The 21,465-nt window shown below is 54.9% G+C and overlaps 1 protein-coding gene across 2 annotated transcripts in view; it reads right to left on the bottom strand.

The window, feature by feature from the left end:
- Nucleotides 1-19,399, bottom strand: part of HLF (HLF transcription factor, PAR bZIP family member) — a 47,147-nt gene extending 27,748 nt beyond the window's left edge. Inside the window, exons 1-2 of one of the 2 annotated variants that reach the window (XM_036454321.2) lie at nt 18,782-19,399; nt 16,206-16,541 (exon numbers count right to left, since the gene is read on the bottom strand). In XM_036454321.2, the coding sequence (XP_036310214.1) occupies nt 16,206-16,541; nt 18,782-18,896 (451 nt within the window). In that variant the 5' untranslated portion in view covers nt 18,897-19,399. The remainder of the gene's footprint in view (nt 1-16,205; nt 16,542-18,781) is intronic. The other variant, XM_036454322.2, reaches the window with a different exon arrangement.
- Nucleotides 19,400-21,465: the final 2,066 nt, after the last annotated feature.

The raw sequence follows: 21,465 nt of genomic DNA on the forward strand, positions 1-21,465 counted from the left end.
TGGCACACGCACTCTGCTGGGAAAGTTCCTCTAAGTCCTGACTCCTCGCTGCTTGGCTGGGTGGTCCTGACAGCAAACGCAACCATCCAAGGCAGCAAACACTAGGATCAGAGTGAGGCTTGGCACGCCTAGGTACTGTGGGATCTGTGGGCTGTGGTGTGATGGCGGAGGAAGAGTCTGTCAATGGTATATAACAAGAGGGGTCTATTCCATTGGGGAAAAGAGAGAGAGAGAGAGAGAGAGAGAGAGAGAGAGAGAGAGAGAGAGAGAGAGAGAGAGAGAGGGAGAGAGAGAAGCCAGGATTGTTCCCACACATCTTTTGTTTTCCAACCATCCTGACCTCTCCCCAGCAGGGTTTAAAATTCTAAAATCAGCTTGATTTCCAACCCTGGGTCCAGCTTCAAGCAGCCACCTGCAAGGGCTGAGGGTGAGGGAAAACCGGAAGAAGTGAATCATGCCACCTCCCCATTCTGAAATGAGATACGTGTTTTACTGGAGGTACACCGATCGGCGGGGCCCTGAGCAAAGGGGGATGGAGAAGGGGATGGAGAGGGGTGGCCACCACCCCATGGCAGGAGGAATAGAAGCAGGCCGGCGAGGGAGAGCCGAATGGGAGAGCCTGTGTGTTTATTTGCAGAGTTTGCCATGGCGGGAGGCTCACTGCAGTTCCTTCCTCCCATGCTTGGCCTGGGACCAGCCTCTGAAAAGCCTCAGATCTTCGGAAAGAAAGATCTGGACCACGGCGCTGTTTTATCTGGGAGGCTGACTCGTTTACTCAAGAGCTCCAGGACTTTGGTTTTGATGTTATTACCTTGGCCCGGGTTCCTAGGTCCCGGGCGGGCGGGCGGGCGGGCGGTCCCTGGGTGTGTTTACTCATTCAGCGGGGGAAACGGGAGAGGCTGGGAGGGAGGGAGGCGGCGGCTCTGCAGAGGAGGCTGAACCCGGGCTGGGTCACCTTTTTCCTGGGCACCTTGCAGGCCACGATGGGGGAAAAGTCAGGTGGTTTCTGGAGGCCCCGCCTCTGGACACTCCTCTGACTTGCTCCCCGGATGGCCATCACCGAGGATGTGCTGCCAGAGTGTGTTCCACAGCGAGATGTGAGCTTGGCCCGGCGCCCGGCCCGGCTGTGTTTTGCACAGAGAGCTGCGGGCTGGCGTAGCCCGGGAGCACATGGCTCTCCATGTGACTGCGAGGGCCGGGCAGAGTCTCTGTTAATAAACGAGACTGTACGCGCCGGCAGCCCTGGGAAAACGTGAGCCAGGGAGAAGGACCCAAGGAAACCCCTGGCCCTGGCCGGGGAGGGACCACAGAGGCCTCCAGCTCGGCTGGGCTGGGGCCAGGCGTTCCCAGCCTGCCAGATGCAGAGGCAGGACACAGGCGGGGAGGAAAAGACATGTCCGTGCTTCAGACATGAAAACAATCCGTCGAGCATGATCCCTCGAGCGTGTGTGTGTGTGTGTGTGTGTGTGTGTGTGTGTGTTCTTTCTCAAGGTCCATGGACTGAAGTCCTTCGTGTGCACTTTCTCGGGATTGGCAGCAAACCCGGGACCCAGGGAACCTTGCCCACAGCACTGAGCTCGCTGCCAATGCGCAGGAGTCTGAGCAAGCCCTGGGTTCAGCTGTGTGCATTCTGGTCTGGTGGGAGGTGTGGCAATTCCGCCTGTTTCTACTCCCTCACCCCACAGGGGCCTGGCAAACGCAGTCAACTTTCTGTGAACCCTGCAGCCACGGGGAGGGGCTCCCAGCAACCCCAGTAATCGCCGTGGGAAGGCCGGACCCGCCAGAAGCTTGCTTTGTGGGCAGCGTGGCCTCCCCTGGCCTCGGGAGGGACCCGCCGCTCAGCATCTCCAGCCTGTCAGTCCACACTCGGGGGTACACAGGCGGGAGGTCCACAGGCTGAGGAGAAAAGGAGAGCAGCTGCCCTCTCAACAGATTAATCACTGACTCTCACGTTCCCTGTGTCCTCCAGCCAGCCCCGTCCTGTCTTCCCAACGCGGGGAGTGTGTTGGGCTTGAAAGGTGCCCAGGGCAGAGTTCCGGGACCCGTTGGGCTTTGGAACCTTTTAGGGACCACGCTGGGGATTGCCGGACTTCACAGGCCAACGGGCTTTTCTGGTTGAAGGGGAGTGGAACGTTCTGGAAGACACTGCACCTCCACTCCCTGACCATGGGCAGGCAACCAGTCCAAACCAGCTAATTGCCAGGCCCCGGTGAGCCCTCCCTGGGGTTAATCTGCAAACCGGTTCACCGGCCCGGGGAGAATGGCACGTTAATCCCGTGCAGGGCTCAGGTGCAGCCGCTGGGAACAGGAGGAGGCCGCAGAAGCAGAGGCGGCCAGGTCCACTCTCTGGGAGAGACTCCCACAGGCCACGTGTCACCCCGAGCCTGCCGCCCCACACCACACCCACCTAGACCCACTCCTCGCCTCAGCCACCTCCTCCCTGCCTGGGAGCACATGGTAAATGCTCAGTGAGATGCAGCTGCTGTTTTCCACTGGAGCGGTTCATGGATTCCAACCGGGGCGGACTCCGAGGCCCTCCGGCCGGCTGTGGGCAGCACATGGGGGGGTGGCGGGGGCTGTGAAAACACCATGCCCCTCCTTCTCAAGTGTTCTGTACAGAAAGGAACACCCGAAGGGCACAAACATCACCAGGAGAGCTGATCTGAGTGAGCACATGGCGAAGGTGAAGAGAAACAGCCTTCAGAGCATTGGCCCCGCAGCCTGGGTCCCTGAAGGTCATCTCTAAGCCTGGCAGACTGGTACACTCCCCAGTGCCTCTCGAAGAAGGTGGTGGCACTTTGTCTTCAACAGCAAGGCTCACAGGGCATGGAGTACGGGGGAGGGGGGGAGAGAAGAAAGGGGGGGACAGGGGAGACAGCCACCTGTTCCTTCCGAGGGCTAGGTTCCCAGGGAATCCGCAGCCGTGACCGCTGGCCATGGCCACCAGGCTCTGCGATTTGTGGCCGGAGCAGCGAGCCCCCAGCTTGTGCTCTGCCAGCCCCGCAGGGATGCGATGGGCATTGCTGGATCACAGCCCCGTCAGCCTCACACTTCCTGTCCTGTGACCATGGAGCGGAATCAATAGGCCGCCCTTCTTCCACTCTCTCTGTCAAGGTAAGGAGAATAAGCCTCCCTCAGAGAGCAAAACAGCACGTGCCCGGCCTGGAGAACACGTCTCTGGGACACAGGAAGGAGCACTGGCCGGAGTCCTTGACCTTGGGCCCAGGGGAAGGACAAGTCCTGAAGGCTCTTCACAGCCTGCTCTGTCAGGACAGCCGCACTCGGCACAGACTGTCCCTCTGCACCCAGATCGAGCCTCCGTGGGACAAGATGACATTCAGAGCGAGCACCTACGAGTCCATTGACAAGCTGTGGGGGGTCCTACCTGCCAGCAGCCCCCCAGAGGCCCAGCCCAGGCGCACCGCTGGCCACGCCCTTCCAGAAAAGCCGCCATCAGAAGACTGAGCTGGAGTCTTGGGGGTTTTCCTTTTCTTGTTTACAAATTATTTTGTCTGGCTAACAAACCACTGCTGAAATGTCCAAGCCTTGGGCTGATGATTCACCCAGATAACTTGGTATCAGGGCTCCCCGGAAGGCTGGACACCAGCCAGAAGCCAGTGGCTCCCGTTCGGAACGAAGACCACTTTGAAAGAAGCAACTACATTTAATGCTGCTGCATTACTTCACCAAATAGTGTCACATGTCTTTTGCTTTGCAGCTTAAGTTTTTTCAATATGTTCTCATTAATTTCAGAGAAAGGAAGGGAGAGGGAGAGAGAGATAGGAACATCGACGATGAGAAAGAATCAGTGATCGAATGCCTCCTGCACACCCCATACCGGGGATTGAGCCTGCAACCTAGGCACATGCCCTGACATGGAATGGAACTGTGGCCTCTTGGCTCCTGCATCAATGCTCAACCACTGAGCGACACTGGCCAGGCCCCAGATTATACTTTGATTGGGCTTTTATGTGGCCAGTTTTTGAATTGACTATCTTACTTGACATTATGGCACCTGGTAAGTGAGAAGGACACAGACTGTCCCCACCTTACAGATGAAGAAGGAAAACCTGGACAGGTTGAGGACCTGTTGAGGGTTATATTCTAACGAACAGCATCGCTGGGAGGGTACTGAGGTCTCTCAGTGGACCAGAGGGAGCATCAGGGACCTCGCAAAGACTCAGCCCAGCAACTCCAAAAGCTGGAAGTGAGACTCAAAGACTGAACTACATCTTAGAAAAGTGTCTTTAAACACCAGATTTTCACTCTGAATTAAAACTAGCCGGGTGATAGCTCTGCCCAGGCCCAGGCCCAGGTCAGCTCAATGGTTAGCCCACCCAATGTCACATAACCCCCAGGACATACTGTGCAACAGGCTGCCGTGTCCCGGGGAGGAAACGAGGGATTCCCCGCGTACGTGACTTGTCCGGGTATCATGGCTTCTTAGGAGACCTCCCACTCCAAACCCACCCTCGCTCAGGGCCTGAGGGTCTGACAGTGACACGCTGGTGCTATTAGGACTGCGTTTCTCCGAATATCCTCCCGAAAGCTTGCTATTTCTGCCTTGAAAATGATTTCATCCTGATCTCCATGGTTTTTGGCCACTGAGATATGCCCACGTGTATTTTAAGCTGTCTGTAATCAGAAGGGAGAGCTGGGGAAGGAGAGGGAACACATACTTCGGCAATGTAACCACCACTCAATCTCTTGGGGGTGGATTCAACCCCTGAACCAGCATCGCTTCTAATATGAGTTGATGTCCTGCAGCCTCTCACACCCGATGCCTAGCACCATCGCTGCTTTAATACCCCAGGGGTGCTGCTATGATTTCATATCCATTTCGCTGATTTAAACTTAGGGGCACGGTGTGTGTGCACTCTTTTATAAAACTCAGAGACATTTGATTGGATGTAAAAATATGGCGAGGGAGCTTTAGCTATTGTAGAATCGAACCTCCCTCTTGAGAGGAGAAAATTTTGCCTGGTTTGATGCTGTCCTTAAGACAGGGCTGGTGTATCTTCAAAAGCTCTAACCTGCCTCACCCAACTGTACAGTACATAAGATACTGTATTAAGACCACTGCCAAGAACTCTTCATTCCTAATCTGGTTGGGAAACTGTCATAGCAGGTTCAAAACAATTCTTATATTAACCAACTTTCAGTTATCCCCTTTCTGTAAAAACTATCTTCACACTTGTTTTCCAGAGGGGAAGGAGAGGGAGAGAGAGATAGAAACATCAATGATGAAAAAGACTCATGGACCAGCTGCCTCCTGCACGCCCCACACTGGGGATGGAGCCCACAACTTGGGCATGTGCCATGACTGAGAATGGAACCATGACCTCCTGGTTCATAGGTGCAACCACTGAGCCACACCAGCCGAGCCCAAATAATTTTCTTTTGATTTTTTTCAATTTCCTCCTGGTTCCATTCCACTCTGATGGAAGGCTCCATTTTCCCACCTGGAGACATGCTTGCCATGTTCCTTTCTTGCAGGGAGAGTCAAGGAGAGAGTGAGAGAATGATATTAGGGTGTTGACCACCATCCTGTTTTTCTTTCCTCTAAAAGCTTCCTTCATTGATTCGAAGGCCATGACATACTGACTCCACTCTAAGGCGAATTAAGTCTCTTGTTCAGTGCTCAGGGCCGGTGGAGTTTAGCTGTTGGCCATGCTCCTTAGAACTCTGCCCTTCTTGGGGGTACACTGAGCTCCGATCCAGGTAATCTGATTACTGCACAGCCAGGCGATCTTGTTCATCTGGTTTACAGCATGGGCTCCCATTGGCCAGGGCCGCCCGGTGGCATCCTTCCCCAAGCAAGCCTTTGCTTTTCCCATTCAGTCCAACTCAAGAGGCATTTCTTGTGCATGAATGAACAGCCTTGCTTAACTCTTTCCATTCTGAGCAGTAGCACTCAGAGAGCAATGAAGAGATCCCCCTTGTCCGCCCCTTCCTCCCCTCCCCCCAATCCACGCCTGGGTTCCTCAGCAAAGGCATCCGGGCGCACTGCTACCCAGAGCTCATTAGGAAAGAAAGCACTGCTCTTTCCCACTCAAGGAGATTCTGCCAAAGCGTTTATTTCTGCTGATCCATTTATGCAATCCTGCTTCCTAGGAGAACATTTTGTCACAGATGATTTAGTGTGGAGGCTCCCTTGAGCATCCCTCTGCAGCATGCACTCATTGCTCTTAGGAATCTCCGGTCTCCCCGGCAAGATTGGAGAGGGAAAAGGGGTTTAATTAGCCGTGAGCTGTCTCTGATGATAAGGCCCCAGATTCCAAAGCATCTTCCAAAAAATCATTCATGAAAAACAACAAAAAACACAAAACAAAATCCTAGATGAAACTTCCAAAACCAAAACTTCTGGGTGACAGGGAACTGTGGGACTATTCAAGACAGAAACCGAGACCGGGTGCCCAGGATGAGTTGGAGGGAGCAAAGACAATAAAAATATTTGGTAAAGTCAGAAAAGTAGGGAGGCATTTCAGGAACCTTCCCATTAAGTCATGGATGTGTGTCCGCCAGAAGCCAACTGGACAGAAACAAGGACTGTGTGGTTTTCCTCCAACAGACACTCGACTCTGCCAACACTGCTGTCATTGTCTCCTCCGCAAAGCTGGAGGTGAGATTGCACATGTCGACTGTTACCTGTTATCTGAGTGAACCTGTCTGGGTCATGACAACTCCTCCGGCTCTCTGTACGCTTGGGGCTGGCTGGCAGAGCCCCCTTCAGGGGTACTTGAGCACGTCATGTCATGCCTGGGCCACTCAGCAGTTCCCCGCCCCCCCAAAAAAAACCTGTGTCCCCCCTCGACGCTCCTTTCCCCAATAGAGAACACTCACACAGCCCAGAGCCAGCGTATCTCAGAGCGACATGCAATTAATTCCTGTTCCAGGGAAGAAGGAAGCCACAAATACAAGGTCGGGACTCAAGAATGCAAAACTGCAATAAGGACTCCTTTGTCTCTCAGGAGTAAAATTAATGAGCTGGCCGGAAACCTGGCTAAGTATTTTTAGCTTGATATTTGGGCGGCAGGTTAGTCCTCATAACCAAGGACCATTTGTATCACTGAGGCAGTAATTTTCTCTCATATGGACATGTTACACACACCAAACACACATACACACCAAACACACTCACTCTCTCTCTCTCTCTCTCTCTCTCTCTCTCTCTCTCTCTCTCTCTCTTTCTCTCTCACAGAAATCTGTTCCTTATACTTGTTTGCAACTCCGTGAGCTTTATAAAATAGAAGCATTTGAAAGTGATGAATGTGAATGGGATGGGGTTTATGAAACTCTATTTCTCTACTCCTGTGAGACCAGGACTGCTTTCAGACTTTTAAACTCCGAACCATCCAAAACCCTCGCATGGTTTTCTTGCCAAAGGCTGTTTCCCCCAATCACCCAAAATTATGGGCTTTACAAGCGAAACCTAAACCCTGTGTTTTTGCATTACTTTGTCTCGATCATTAGAACACTGTGTTTTGGAAAGCTGTTTGATGTTCGGGGCAGAGTATTTATTTTCAAAACAATCATAATGAGGAAGTCCCAGTTTGCCAGAGGAAACGATTGTGAAGTGTCTAAAAATGTTTCCAGTCCAACCTTGAACCCAAGGGGAAATGTCCACCGGCCACTTCCCTGCTCAAAACCCGTCCAGGGCTCCCCTCGGCCTGCTGGTGTCCCCGGAGCTGCCAGCCTGGCTGGCACCCGCCTCTCCGGACTCGGCCCCGTGCCTCCTCCGGATGAATTTCCTGCACTAGCCAAACTGGATCTGCACCTTGTGCCCTAAACACCCTGTGGGCATTCCTGCTTCCACAATGCGGGCACCACCATGGCCCACTCACCCTCTGGCTCCCCCACCTCTACCGCCAGGCCCAGCTGAAGGTCCATCCCTTCCAAGAAGCCTCGCCCAGGACACTCTTGCCCTGGGCAGTGGCCGCTTCCTGTGAGGTCTGGCAGATCTCCTTGTCTGCACAGCTCCCTTATTTATTTTGAAAGTTTTCGCTCACTTTCTTTCACTCTCCTCTTTCCAACGGGTCCTGGAGGCCTCCCTGTGCTCATTGTTTGGCAACGAGAACAGGCTAGTTTGCCCTGTCACTCCTCCTTTTTTTTTTTTTTTTAATATTTTACTGATTGTTTACAGAGAGGAAGAGAGAGGGATAGAGAGTTAGAAACATTGATCAGCTGCCTCCTGCACACCCCCTACTGGGGATGTGCCCGCAACCAAGGTACATGCCCTTGACCGGAATCGAACCCGGGACCTTTCAGTCCGCAGGCCGACGCTCTCTATCCAATGAGCCAAACCGGTTTCGGCTGTCACTCTTCCTTTTATCTCGACGTTCTGTCTTCCCTACTCCATGGCCGACTCCTTGAGACCAGCAGCCAAATCGTGTCCTTGTCTGTCTTCCCCAGGGGGCAGCCCAAAGCCAAGGCCACTTCTGGGGACTGTCCACGTGGCTCCTTGCTCTTCCAGCCTCCCCTGCAGCTCTCTAACCTTCGTGTTATTTGCTAGAGGAAAATGAAGGGAACTGACCTGTGGCAGAGGCTGGCCTCCCGTGTGCCAGCTGCCACCCTGGACCCTCACACACACTGGTTCTAGAAAGCTCACACAAACCCGGCAAAGACGTTACTTTGCGGACAAGAAAGTGGAGGTTTCGAAAGAGCAAGGCCTTGCCCGCTACAGGACCGTGTGGGGGCAGGAGTATTATCGATATCAGACTGGGTGCCTATGTCGGGTCCTCCTTGCCAGCAGGAGGATGAACTGTACGAGACCTTTCTCCTCTCCCAGCACCACCCGGTGTCTTCCTGGTTATTTACCCCGAGGCCATTCTACAGCCTCAGGTACCGTGACTGATGCCTGTGATTAAAAATGCAATAGCAACCTTGATGGATGGACTGATTTACCGGCGAATGTGTCATGGGGAAATCTAATTAAGAACTTACTTGAGCTGCATTTTGTTTGTTTGATTTTTTTTTTTTTAATCTCATGAGCGAGGAGGAATGAATGAAGATTCCAGTTAGTGACCCGAGGTTCCTTAAACCTCAGGGGCTAAGAGGGACAGACACGACTCAGGTAGAGAAGCAGAGGAGAGACGTCAATGGCTTGAGCAAACGCCTTGATGGGCTAGGAAGGGAAAAGCACGGGGACTCCAGGGCTGGGTCCTCCAGGGAGAAGTGAGAGCAGGCGGTACGAGGATGCCTCTCGCAGCGGCTAACTGTGCCTGGGCACCTCGTGTGTGCCAGGTGCCTCACCCAGTGCTCTCCGGGCACCTTGGCTCATGGACCTTCCACACTCCCGTGAGGCGGGCCAGTGATGGATGATTCCAAAGTTCCAGATGGGAAATCAGAAGCTCAGAGTGTTTAAGTGACCTACCCAAGACCCAGGCAAGCAGGGCGGAGTGGGACTATCCAGACCATCCTAGGCTCTAGGGGTGTCGAACTCAATCAGAGAAGGGGCCAAAATCTAAAATCCAGCCTAAATCGCGGGCCGAATGGTTTACTGAACAGTCATAAACTGTCATTGTGATGGAAACGCAGCGGAGTGCAGTGATGACAGCGCGGTGCGGGCCACATTGCAAGGCCTGGCGGGACGGATTTGGCCCGCGGGCCTTGTGTTTGACACATGTGCTCTAAACAGTGGTCAGCAAACCCATTAGCCAACAGAGCCAAATATCAACAGTACAACGATGGAAATTCCTTTTGAGAGCCAAATTTTTTTTAAACTTAAACTTCTTCAAACGCCGCTTCTTCAAAATAGACTCGCCCAGGCCGTGGTATTTTCTGGAAGAGCCACACTCAAGGGGCCAGAGAGCCGCATGTGGCTCGCGAGCCTCGGTGAGCTGACCACTGCTCTAACACATCGCTGTGTTACTGCCCGTGTGTGAACAGTGTCTCAAACACAGGACATGCCAATGGACCCTGTGAAAGGTGAGCCAGCAGGCGGCTATGTCTTAAAGAACTTGAAGTTTATTCCAAAAACAATGGCTTGGTGGTTTCAGGTCGACATCCGCTGGGACAATGCCAGATATGATAGTCAATGAAGAATATTCTCACCCAGCCCCACCACAGAATCAAATACAGGCCCTGTCCCCCCCCCGGTTCCCTCTCTCATATATTCTTTTCCAATGTGTTTTTTTAAAAAAAATCTTATTACTTCCCCTACCACCTCCCTTCCTCCCTCTCTTCTCGCTGCTGAGACATAAAAAATGACTCCTGGGTAAAAGTGATTAGTGCTGGCTGGCAGCGAGGTTTCCAAGGAAAAACCTCATAAATCACCGCTGTCTTTTCATCCTCTGCCTTCCACCTGAGGGTGGCATCAGGGCCTCGATCCTCCCCACCTCCCCAGCCCTGCCTTCTCCTCCACCTCGCTCTGTCTGCATGCTGCTGTTTTTCTAGTCTGGTAGGCACCGTGCTGAACGGGGAAGGCTCTGCCAAGCCCCTTGGCAGGAGCCGGCCTGCAGGAATCCTGCCCACCATAGCGGCGCGGAGAAGACAGGGCCTCCGGGCAGACGGGCGGGAGACGGGGCCAAGTTTGGGGTCTGGCTAGGAAGCTGGAGAGAGCAGGTTTCCCTGGCATCCCAACTGCCCTCCAGAGCTCGGCTTTCTCATGCCAGGGTCAGCGTTACAATCTCTGGCTGGCTGCGCCGCGGTTCGCCTGGGGAGAGAAGCCAGCATGGGGGAGGAGGGCGGAAGCCCAGCCAGCAGGCCGCCCGAAGCTGGGCGAGCTCCACAGGGCACAGCCACGTGCCTGAAGCACACGGTCGGTCAGGCGGGCAGGCGGGCGGCCAGAGTTGCCAGGGCTCTCACGAGAGCTGCGGGCGGGGGAGGAGGGCGGCTGGGCACCAGGCGAGTGGCCGCCTCCACACGGGCCGATCGGGAGGAGCTAACCCAGAAGTAAGGATGCTGGGTTAGCATCCCAGGAGGGACTCATCGTTCCAGGCCAGAATGAAGGAGGGAAGTCACCAGGCTACACAGAACACTGGGCATGCTGGGAGAAAAGCGCCTGTCCTATTTCTGCAGAGGGGAGGGGACTGGAAGCAAATCCCAGATGAGGAGCAGGGGCTGGGAGCACAGTCATTCTCGTCCCTAGGCCGTGCCACCAGCATCGCCAGGACGGCTCCCAGCCGGAGTATCCATGTGCCACGCCGTGCCATCCTCTGTGTTGTGCTGCCTTCCCGCGCCCTGCTGAGACCCCAGGGGAGCGGCTGGTTACTGTCTTCATTCTATTGACGAGGAAACCGAGGCCTAAAGAGGCCGAGGAACCGACACAAACTTATAGACAAGGCCAGTGTGGGTCCAGGATGTGAACCCAAGTCCCTGGGTCCAGAGCCTATGTGGGTTTTTTTTTAATTTAATATAGTTTTACTGATTTCAGAGAGGAGGGGAAAGTGAGAGAGAGAGAAACATCCACAATGAGAGAAAATCAAGGATCGGCTGCCGCCTGCACGCCCCCTACTGGGGATTGAGTCCACAACCCCGGGCGTGTGCCCTGACCAGGAATCAAACTGTGACCTCCTGGTTCATAGGTCGATGCTCAACCACTGTGCCACGCCGACCGGGCGCCTATGCTCTTAAGAACCGAGTTGTCCTGCTGTCCGTGCCTGTCTGAGACACCTCTTTCCAGAGGCCGGGAACCACTGTCCTCGGCACGATAAAGCCACAGCGCTCGGCGGAGAAGACACACTCTTTGAGGAGACAGACAGAAGTCTGCCTGCCTCCGGGACGAAGCCGATGCCCTCCCCTGGGTGACATCCTGGGTCCCGAGGCTCTTCCCCGAGGCACAGCGCACAGCTACCTTCAGTCCCCACGCCCCCACCTGCGAATGTCACCACACTGGTGGCCAACATATGAGCCGCCTGCATGTATGGGGAGGGGACACTGACGCTTCACCTAATGAGTCTGGGAAAAGCCAGAGAACACTGGTGCCAGGGCAGACCCTCCCCTCATCCCAGAGCCACCAGCACACAACCTCCTGCCATCAGTACTCAGACCCATGGCCAGCATTCTCCTGCCAGGCCCAACCTTCTCACAAGGCAAGGTCAGCAGAAACCACGCCCATTCCATCTCCCATGGGCATGCTGGGGGCTCCCTGACGCTCCCTCCTCCCCCCACCACGTGGAAGGGTTTTCTCATCACCCTCAGCCGTCCTTCATCCACACCCAGAGAGGGAGGCTCCCCATCCCTCAGCTGCGTACGGGTCTGCCAGGGCAGGACAACCCCGAGCTATTCAAAGGAAAACCACCAGAGGAAACGATCTCAACGTTGGCTCCACAAGCGTGTGATTTAAAAATAACCCTGCCTTTGTCTGCTGCTGTGACTTTCCCTAAAGGGACTGCTGTCCTTACAGCGGCCGCTCCATCCTCCGGGCAAACGGATTCTTATGTTTCCAGGACCCGGCGCTTCCAAGTCCCACTCCTGGTCCCCCCTGGAGCCCAGTCACCGATGTGGTCAGGGTGACGCCGGCCTCTGCTGCCTGGGACGCCCGGGAGGCGGCACCCAGGTGACTGAGCAGCTGTGCAGGTGCCAGAGCATCCAGCAGCCACCCCTCTTCTTCTGCCATTAGGGCGTCAGCCCAGGAAGCTGAGCGTCACCCAGAGCCACAGGAGGGCGAATGGGCCCCTGGAGTATTTCTGCAAGGCCAAGTATATTTCTCCAGACATTTGACTCATTTTCTGATCAGACAGCGAGACAGAGGAATAAGGATGGGTGCGCAAAACAGGAAAGGGGGTTGGGGCGAGTCACGGCCGATCGTATGAGAATTCACAGGAATGCTCACCGTGCCATTCCAAGACATGCTCTGGGCAGACCAAGAAGTGGCCATGTGTTACCTCCCACTTCGTTTCCTTCCCGCCAGACAGAGAGCCCTAATGATACATGCTCCCCAGCATAGCCCAAACGATGCAATAGCAGAAATCAAATGTTTAATATCAAAACTCTGAAAATGTCTCCTGGTTCACCCGGTGCCATACTTTTATAAACTAAAAGTGCACGACTCTGCTCTATGAACACTGTATTTCTTCTTGAAACCTAATGTCTCCTGACATTCTCGAGAGTTTGGCCACAGAGCATTACAGGAGGTCAAAAGCATCCATGTGGGTGACAGGGTCCGCATTCAGTCCCCAGTGGACAGTGGACATCACTTCTCAATAGGGATGATCCTGCCTCCAGGGGACATCTGGCAGCAACTTGTCACAGCTAACTTTTGTGTGTGTGTGTGTGTGTGTGTGTGTGTGTGTGTGAGAGAGAGAGAGAGAGAGAGAGAGAGAGAGAGAGAGAATAAGTGTGTGTGGAGTGAGAGTGTGTATGTGTGAATAATTGTGTGTGAATAAGTGAGTGTGTGTGAAGTGTGTGTGTGTGAGCGTATGTGCAAGTGTGAGTGTGCATGTGAGAATAAGTAAGCGTGTGAGTGTGTGTGTGTGTATGAATAGATGAGTGTGTGTGAATAAGTGTGTGGATAAGTGTATGAGAGTGTGTGTGTGTGTGTGTGTGTGCGTGTGAGTGTGCGTGTGTGCTGTTAAATTTCCTACAATGCACAGGACAGTTTCCCACAACAAAGACTTACTTGCAACAGCAGTACCGCCAAGGTTGGGAAGTCCTGCTCTAGACTGAGATTACACAATTCCCAGAATGCTCCAGGCTACCTCTGTGCTGTTCCCTTCTGAGGATTTCTTTTCCTCAATAGAAACCTGGTCTTTCCATTCCGGTCACCACTGTGATTACACAGGACCACCGAGAGCTCTCTCCTTTGTCAGGTTTGCTTAGGAGGGACCCTGCACCAGGCCCACACCTGCGAGAGTTCTATTTTGCATCATGATCTTTGTAAGGATCAACAGCAGAGGACATTTCATCGGCATCTGGTGTCTGAAGAAGAGCTTTAATGTTTCCCCTTTTTTGTGAGGAATATCATTGTGTTTTCAACTCAAAGAAGGAGATTATTTTGAAGTGTGTCTCCATGATCAAAAAAAGACGTGTCAACAAAGTATTTGTGTGTCCCCTTTGGTCCTAGTGTCTTTCCGCCCCCTTCCCCCCCCCACCCCCCCCAACCAGTGACAGACACTGACAGCAGGAGTCCTCACTATGGGCTTCGAATCGGACCGGGGCACCTCAGGCTCCTGAGTTGCTGGTGAACACGGATCCTAACGAGCTCTGACAAAAGACTGTCACCAAAGCCTCAGTCCCAACCCCAGCTCTTGATCCTCACTGAGAACCACGGTGTGGGGGCCCAATACTGGGCAAACAGTATTCCTAACATGGCATTTGGCGGAGGGGTGAGAAATACATATCAATTGATTGTAAGCGGTAGGGTTCAAACACCCCACGCCAGTAACGACGGGTCCACACCTCCTCAGAGTTCTCCCCAGACAAAGTAGCTGCATACTGTATGTACCTCATTAGTCTAAGAAGGTATTTCAGAAGACAGGGATCGAACACGACATGATAAAAGATGACACACACATGACAACGATCATCTCTGCTCTCGTGATGCTAGCCTCCGCACCTTTTATGTACCTCACCTCCATTTTTCACAACAGCTCAAACAGACAATCTGTCATTCTACACAGAGGGAAACAGAAGCTCTGAGAGGCTGTCCCGTGAAAGGCCACCGGGCTACAAAGTGGCACGTCCCCTTAGCCACGGAGCAGAAAGCCCGAGAGGCACAGCGGGGCCTTCCCACCGGGGCTCTGTCCCCCTCTCCCCGGTTTTGTGTCACTTTGAATGGTGTGTTTTGCTGCTTGTCTGGCCCTGGGAAGAAGGTGAAGGCAGTGGCACTGTCCGCTCATAGTACCCGGGCCTCGGGGTCATAGGAAAGAGAGTTCTCCCAAGCTTCCTCAGCCTCCCGGGGCGGTGAGAGGTTAAGAATGAATTCCGTGCCAGCCAGTAGCCTTGGGCCATAACTCACAGTAGATCTGGGAGGAGGGGGCCGGCACAGAGAGCTATGAATGGAGAACTTTAACCCCAACACTAACACTTCCAGGCAGGGGGGGCGCTCTTCCTCCTTTGCTGCCTGTCCTTCCTTTTACTCTTGCTCCGCATGTCACAGAAATTCTCCCGGAGGACACGGGGTTCAGGAAGGATCTCCAGCACAATCTCCCATTGTCCTGCTCTCCGTCCTCCCCTGCAGCGCAGGCCTCAGCTCCGAGGCCTTCCTGACAATGGATCCGGCCCAATCTTTGTTCCAGGTTACCTGCGCACAAAGCGCGGCCTTTCTTCCTGCTCATTTTGGACCGCGGGGAGCTGCAGGCCCGGAGCCACAGCCGCCTCCCTCCGTGTGTATCAGCGCTCGGCAGCGGGTTTTGAAGTCCTGGCCATTTCAGGGGATGGTTTTTGTGATATTTCAACACCATTTCCAGCCGACCTTGCGGCCTTGCAGGCATTGATAAAAGTGGACTAAGTGTGCTCAGACAGAGGAAAATGACAAAGGGACATGTAAGGACAACTTGGTTTAGAGGAATACGGAAGAGAGAACTAACTGTGGGGCCTGGTGCTGAAAAAGGCCAGGCCGTGCTTACTAGGAGAGGTGGGTTGAGAGTCAACTTCTCCATCGTGACGACATGAGACGAAAAGATAAAACGCCTATCTGCCCCATGCCCTTAACTCACATCGTTTTTTCCCTTCAGGCCAGCCAAGGGGGAACGTACGTACACCACTGCCTTATAGAGCGTCTACACACATCCTTTACAAGAGCCTCATATCCGGGGAGCTGGGGGATGCGGACAGGGGCAGGAGACGAGAGGGATGCTGAACTGTCCGAATCATCACCTGTCCGTTGGTGTTTCTTATGCTGCAGTCCTTGGACCAATGGCATCCAGTCCCCCGGGGAGCTGGTTAACATGCATGTTCCTGGGCTCTGACCCCAGGCCTGAAAACCAGCATTTCTAGGGTTGGTCTGCATTCGGCCGACGCCCCAGGTGGCACAGACCCTCACTGGAGTGGGACCCCGGCTGCTGGGGGTGGGACAGCCTGGGGCAAAAGCAGGTGCACAGCGGCGAGTACGCCAAATACCGTTTATACTCTTGTATTCGCATTTTTTCATCACTGTACCAGTTTCCAGACGAACAACTGGACACCTCACCCTGTTCGAGGCTCCTCTTTCAGAGCGAGCGAAGCCCCCCCCAACGAAGAAGTTTACCCCCCCTCCCCTTCCCACCGCTCCCTTAGCCCCCTCCCTGCCTGCAGTGAGCAGGGAGAGCCGCCGGAGGGGTTACCTGGTCTGATGGGGCTCTGCATGCAGGTCGGGGACGGGATGCCGGGGTGAAGGGGCGCAGAGGCCCGGCTGCTGAGGTCCACCACGGAGGGGGCGGCGGGGGCGGCGGGCGGCAGCCCCGGGGGAGGGTGCGGGCTGTGGTCGTGCTGAGGGCTGGGGGGGATGCCGTTCTCGGACAGAAACTCCTCCAGGTCCATGTACTCCAGCTGGAACGTGTCTCCGTCGTAGGGAAGGGTTTTGTCCCATAGGGTGGGTCCCAGGAAGGCGGACTGGGGGACGGTCGGGCTGTGGCTCTCATCGTCCAGCTTCTTGTCCTTGTCTTTGTCTTTGTGAAACGCTGCGGGGAAAGGGGAGAGTCGGATGTTAACAGAGAGAACATGCGGCCTTCTCACCGCCTCTCCCAGCCTCTGCTCCAGAGCTACTGGTCTCACAAACACCGGGGCTGTCTGGCCGCTGGCTTTTGTGGCTCCAGAGTGAAAAGTTCAGGCAGGACATGGATCCGGGCCCGTGTTTCAGCATCTTCCTATTTACTTTGGAAAGAAAGCGCTGGTCCTTGGGTTGGGGCGACAGACTGCTCTGGGACGTAAACACAAGGGCACAGTCTTTGGGGCATTATTTGAGGAGGCAAATCATTTCAACCCACAGTGGGAAAGTAACGCTCACAATTATATAAAACCGCTGGGATTTTTTTTTTTTTAAAGAAAAAAAGGCAATAACTAGGCATGATTTAGCATCTAGGAAAGTCATTACAGTAACAATAGGAAGCCATTCAGATGTGGAAAGCCCGGGAGTTGGTGATTCCAAGTTTGCTGAAGCAGGGACTCTCCTCCCTTCTCTGAAACCGTGTATTGAGCACCTACTTCGTACCTGGCTCTTTCCATATATCCTCTCCCAAACTCCCAGAATCTACTTGCAACTCGTGATTATCCCCATGTATAATGAAGACATGGAGGCTCTAAGCCGGAAGGAACCTGACCAATGCCTCATATTGGCCCAGAAGACAACTGAGAACATGGCCTAAGTTCAGGTTTTGCTTCTAAATCCACTGGGCTACACTGGATTCTACAAAAGGAGTTTTATTTCCTTAAAAATAAACACACACACACACACACACACACAAAGTGTTTTCTTCCACCTCTTCCCCTAAACACGTAAGTGTGACCTGGTTCACAAAAATCACACATGCACACAAGCTGTTAAAAGCCCGGCTGATGGGAAAGGTGGTTACCTGACATACCTATGATGGAGGTATGCAACTATTTTTACCTGGAAGCATCGCCTCACCCCGGGAGGGCTTTACCCAGCGCTCAGGGTTTTGCCAAGTCTAGTACTCAGGCGCCGGTGGAATCTGGGAATTAAGGAATTTGGCTTCTGAGCTCCTTCCTCGGAGAAACACGGCCTCCGCCGCCATCCGTTCTAATCCTCTCCAGTCTCATCTCCCGAGAATCTGACTGGAAACACCCACGGATGCAAAAAAGGCTGCAGGCAGGCAGCACCTCCCTGCCAAGTGCTACTCCTTCAAGGAGAGCTCCGTGGAAGGCTGTGCTCTGCAGACGGAGAACAAGCCCCTCGGCCTGGGTACACAACAAGGCCTGGGTGCCATGCAACAGGTGGGCCCCTGCCAGCAAAGAGGGTGCGAGAAGATGCAAGTGCTCCCCGGCTATGGGTGGCCAAAGGATCTTTCAGGACCTTCCACTCCGAGCCACACGGTCTGCATTTGCTACTGGGATGAGCCCAAATGGCAAACCCCTGGCTGCACCAGCTCGGGTGGTTCAAGGTCTCCTTGCACGACCCCTCCCTCCCTCCCTCAGGTCCCGCTCCAGCCCAGGCCACCGGGGAAGCTTCGGGACTTACCAGGAAAGGGCTCGGGCCAGAGGAGGCTCCCGCGCCGCTACACGTGAGCCTGCTCCTCGCTCCCCTCCCACCGACAAAGTGCAGAGCGAGAGGAGGCGGGCACCGCTTCCCGCGGGGAGGCAGCACCCCTCAGCCCCCACCCCCGCCAGCTCTCAGCACCCCTCCTCCCCCCGCTTCTCAATTACTCTTCACTGGGGAACTCGTGTCTCCGCGCACACCTCCTGAGCTCCAAATCCGAACTAATAACAGGCACAATAATAGGATCCCAATACTCGGCCTAGACGGTGAGACACCCCTCCCCCCAATTCGCCCCCCCCCCCATCTCTCCTCCCCCAGCAGGAGCTCTGCCCGGCCCGGGCGGGTCTCTCTGCGGGCGCAGAAGCCTCCGTGTGCGGAACACGGACCTGTCAAGTTCCATCTCCCTTCGCTCAGCCGGAGCTGGACCTGGGGAGGCTGGGCCGGGTCCCCTGCATTATTGGAAACATTGCACAGTGAGGGGGGGGTCCCCATTTTTCGAGGGGAGGTGGGGTGATGGGTGAGCTCCTCTATGTCATTAAAGCAGGGCCGGGGTCCCTGGGAACGGAGGGAGATGGATGCTCCAGCGAGCTAGCTGCGGGGAGCAGGGGAGAAGTGGGGGGGGGGGGGGTTGCCCTGCGAAGGAGGGGGACCCCAAGAGCTTCTTTCCCCCTCCCAGAGAGGGGCAACCAGGAGGGCAGCGCTCACCGTCTTCAGGATGAAGGGGGAGCTTCAGCGGGTTCTCCAGCAGGGACCTGAGCACGCCGTAGGGAGGCGGGATAAAGGTGGGGTTCAGGGGGAGCGGTCGGGACATTTTCTCCATGGCGATGCAAATGTTTTTCTTAAAAAAATATATAACCGCCCCCCAAAATGCTGTTGAGCTTTTTTCCTCCGTCCTTTGCCAAAAGTACTCGCTTGGAGACCAGGGAAGGAAAAAAAAAAAATGTGTTTATAGCTTTAGAAATGCATCTGCATTAAAAAAAATAATAATAAAAGCAAAAAACTTTCAGGTTTCCAGTGCGGCCGGCCTCCGGAGAGCGCGCCAAGTGCCCTCCGGCTCCGGGACGGCGACCTGCGGGATGCTCTCACCTGTCTTGAACCCACCACCGCCTTGCAAAAATGTTTGATTGCAAAAATAAAATAAAATAAAAAATATAAAAAGACTGTGCAGGCGATCGCAGGAGTGCGGAAGACTCCAAGACAACGCGGCCCCGTCCCACCAGCACCCGAGGCCGCACGCGGCCCCAGCCCACCCCGCGCCCCGCGCGCGGGCGGCCGCTGGTCCCCTGCGCCCCGCGGCCCGCAGCGCCGGGCTCAGCGCATCCGGCCGCCCATGTGCCGCGGCCCTGACAAGAGTGACGTCAGGGCCCGCACCGCTCGCCGATAGGCGTACGGGAGGCGGGGCCACGAGAGGCCCCGCCTCCGCCCAGCCCCAGCCCCGCCCGCTGCCGCCGCGTGTTTGGCGTGGTCGCGCGCGCGGATTTTCCGAGATGGACCTTGCGGATCTAGAGATGGCAGGTTGCAAAGGGACCGGAGCCCGATCCCTGAGGCCAACGACCTGGACAGAGGGTCTGATTGTTCCCGAGTGGGACGAGGAGGGAGGGATGCACTCCCGTGGTTTTCCACCGGGGGACCTGGGGGAGTTAAGCACCCGGATGCCCACGCTGTATCCCAGAGGAACTAAGTCAGACCTGTGCGCTGACAGCCAGGCATCACTTGTTTCCAAAGCTCCCCCGCGGTTCCAAAGAGCAGCCAAGTTTGCGAAGGAAGGACAAGTTTAGATCCATGGAAGGTAGATGCTCTTCTGAATCCTCCTGGCCCCAGCGCGCTCAGCCCCTCCCGCTCCTGATCCGCTCCCTCAACCACCGAAAATAGCTTCTTACGGGAAGTTCCCAGAAGATAAAAAACGTGCCCTGGAGAGGGGAGTGCGGGAAGGAAGGAGCGCTGTCCGCTGTTTCCCACGCTGCCCCGGCGGGGTCTGAACAGGGATACACAGAGGCGCAATTGCATGCAGGCAGGAGGGACACAGGCGCTGAGTGGCGTTTTAGAGATAGCTGCTCCAGGAGAAGACAGATGGCCTCAAGGGAAGAGGTCTGCATGGCCATTAAAATGATTCTGTAAACGATTCCTACAGCAGATCTCCGCTTCATTGCCACAGCAGCCGCAGCTCCCGCTGTCGGTTTGGCCCACTGTGGCTCTGTGCACCCTTGTCCCCAGTGTGGGGGGAACCCCTCCTGACCTGGGTGGGCCGGGCCAGGGCATTCAGGCCTGCAGAGCCCCAGGCAGGCAGGGTCTTCCCTTCCTCCCGCATCTCCCGCTGACACCGTTGTGGCAGGATCCTCTGCAAGAAGGAATGGGTACAAATGAAAGAAAACGTTCTGTCGGTGAGACCGAAAGCTCTTCTTGAACATACAGGCCTCTGTGAAGGCTGCATCCCAGGGTGGGGTACAGCGGGGTCCGGTGCATCCTACTCCCCTGGAGTCCCAAGAGAGAAGCCTCCAGAAAGAAGGCACCTGGAAGGCAGGGGCTCAATGGATAGAGAGTCAACTTGGGGACTGAAGGGACCCGGGTTCAATTCCGGTCAAGGGCATGTACCTTGGTTGCAGGCATATCCCCAGTAGGGGGTGTGCAAGAGGCAGCTGATCGATGACTCTCATCGATGTTTCTAGCTCTCTATTTCTCTCCCTTCCTCTCTGTACAAAATCAATAAAATATATATTTTTAAAAAAACAGAGAGGATCCAAGATGGCTGCTCGGGTAGACATCTAACCGCAGCAGCACACAACAATTTCAATGGAATACAACTAAAATGTAGAGTGGACATTGCCTAGAGCTACAGGTAGTCGACTGACTGAAAATTCTACAACAAGAAGGAAAGAGAAAACCAAAAGGAAAATCAGAGGAGCTGAAAAAAGCCTAAGCTACAGAGACATGCTGCGCGCATGCACATGCGCGTATGCGGAGAGGACGCAGCCGGAGAGGAGGAGAAGGCTGGGTGCTGCCTGGCATTCCCTAGCAGGAAGGAAATAAAACCCCCAGCCTGGACTGAAACCCCGAACCGGCAGCGCTGAGCCCCAGTGAGCAGCAAAAAGCAGGGCCCCCGGAGTCGCGTGCACATTGCGCGCAGAGGACTGAATGTTGACTCTGATGCTGGGTTACCCTAGTGGGAAGAAACAAAGCCTCCAGCGGCGCTGAGCCTCAGTCTGGACTGCTCTGAACCCCAGTTCTAGGCCAATCCCTGGGGACCCAAGCTCAAGCAGAGGGAGACGGGGCTGTGAGGTGGAGTCCTGGGAGAGCGGTGAAAGGCCGAGCCCCCAGAGTCGCGCACATTGCTTGCAAGGCAAGGAATGTTGACTCTGATGCGGGATTGCCCTGGAGGGAAGGAAACAGGA

Source organism: Pipistrellus kuhlii, unplaced genomic scaffold (genome assembly GCF_014108245.1).
Source record: "Pipistrellus kuhlii isolate mPipKuh1 unplaced genomic scaffold, mPipKuh1.p scaffold_m20_p_28, whole genome shotgun sequence".
Lineage (NCBI taxonomy): Eukaryota > Metazoa > Chordata > Mammalia > Chiroptera > Vespertilionidae > Pipistrellus > Pipistrellus kuhlii.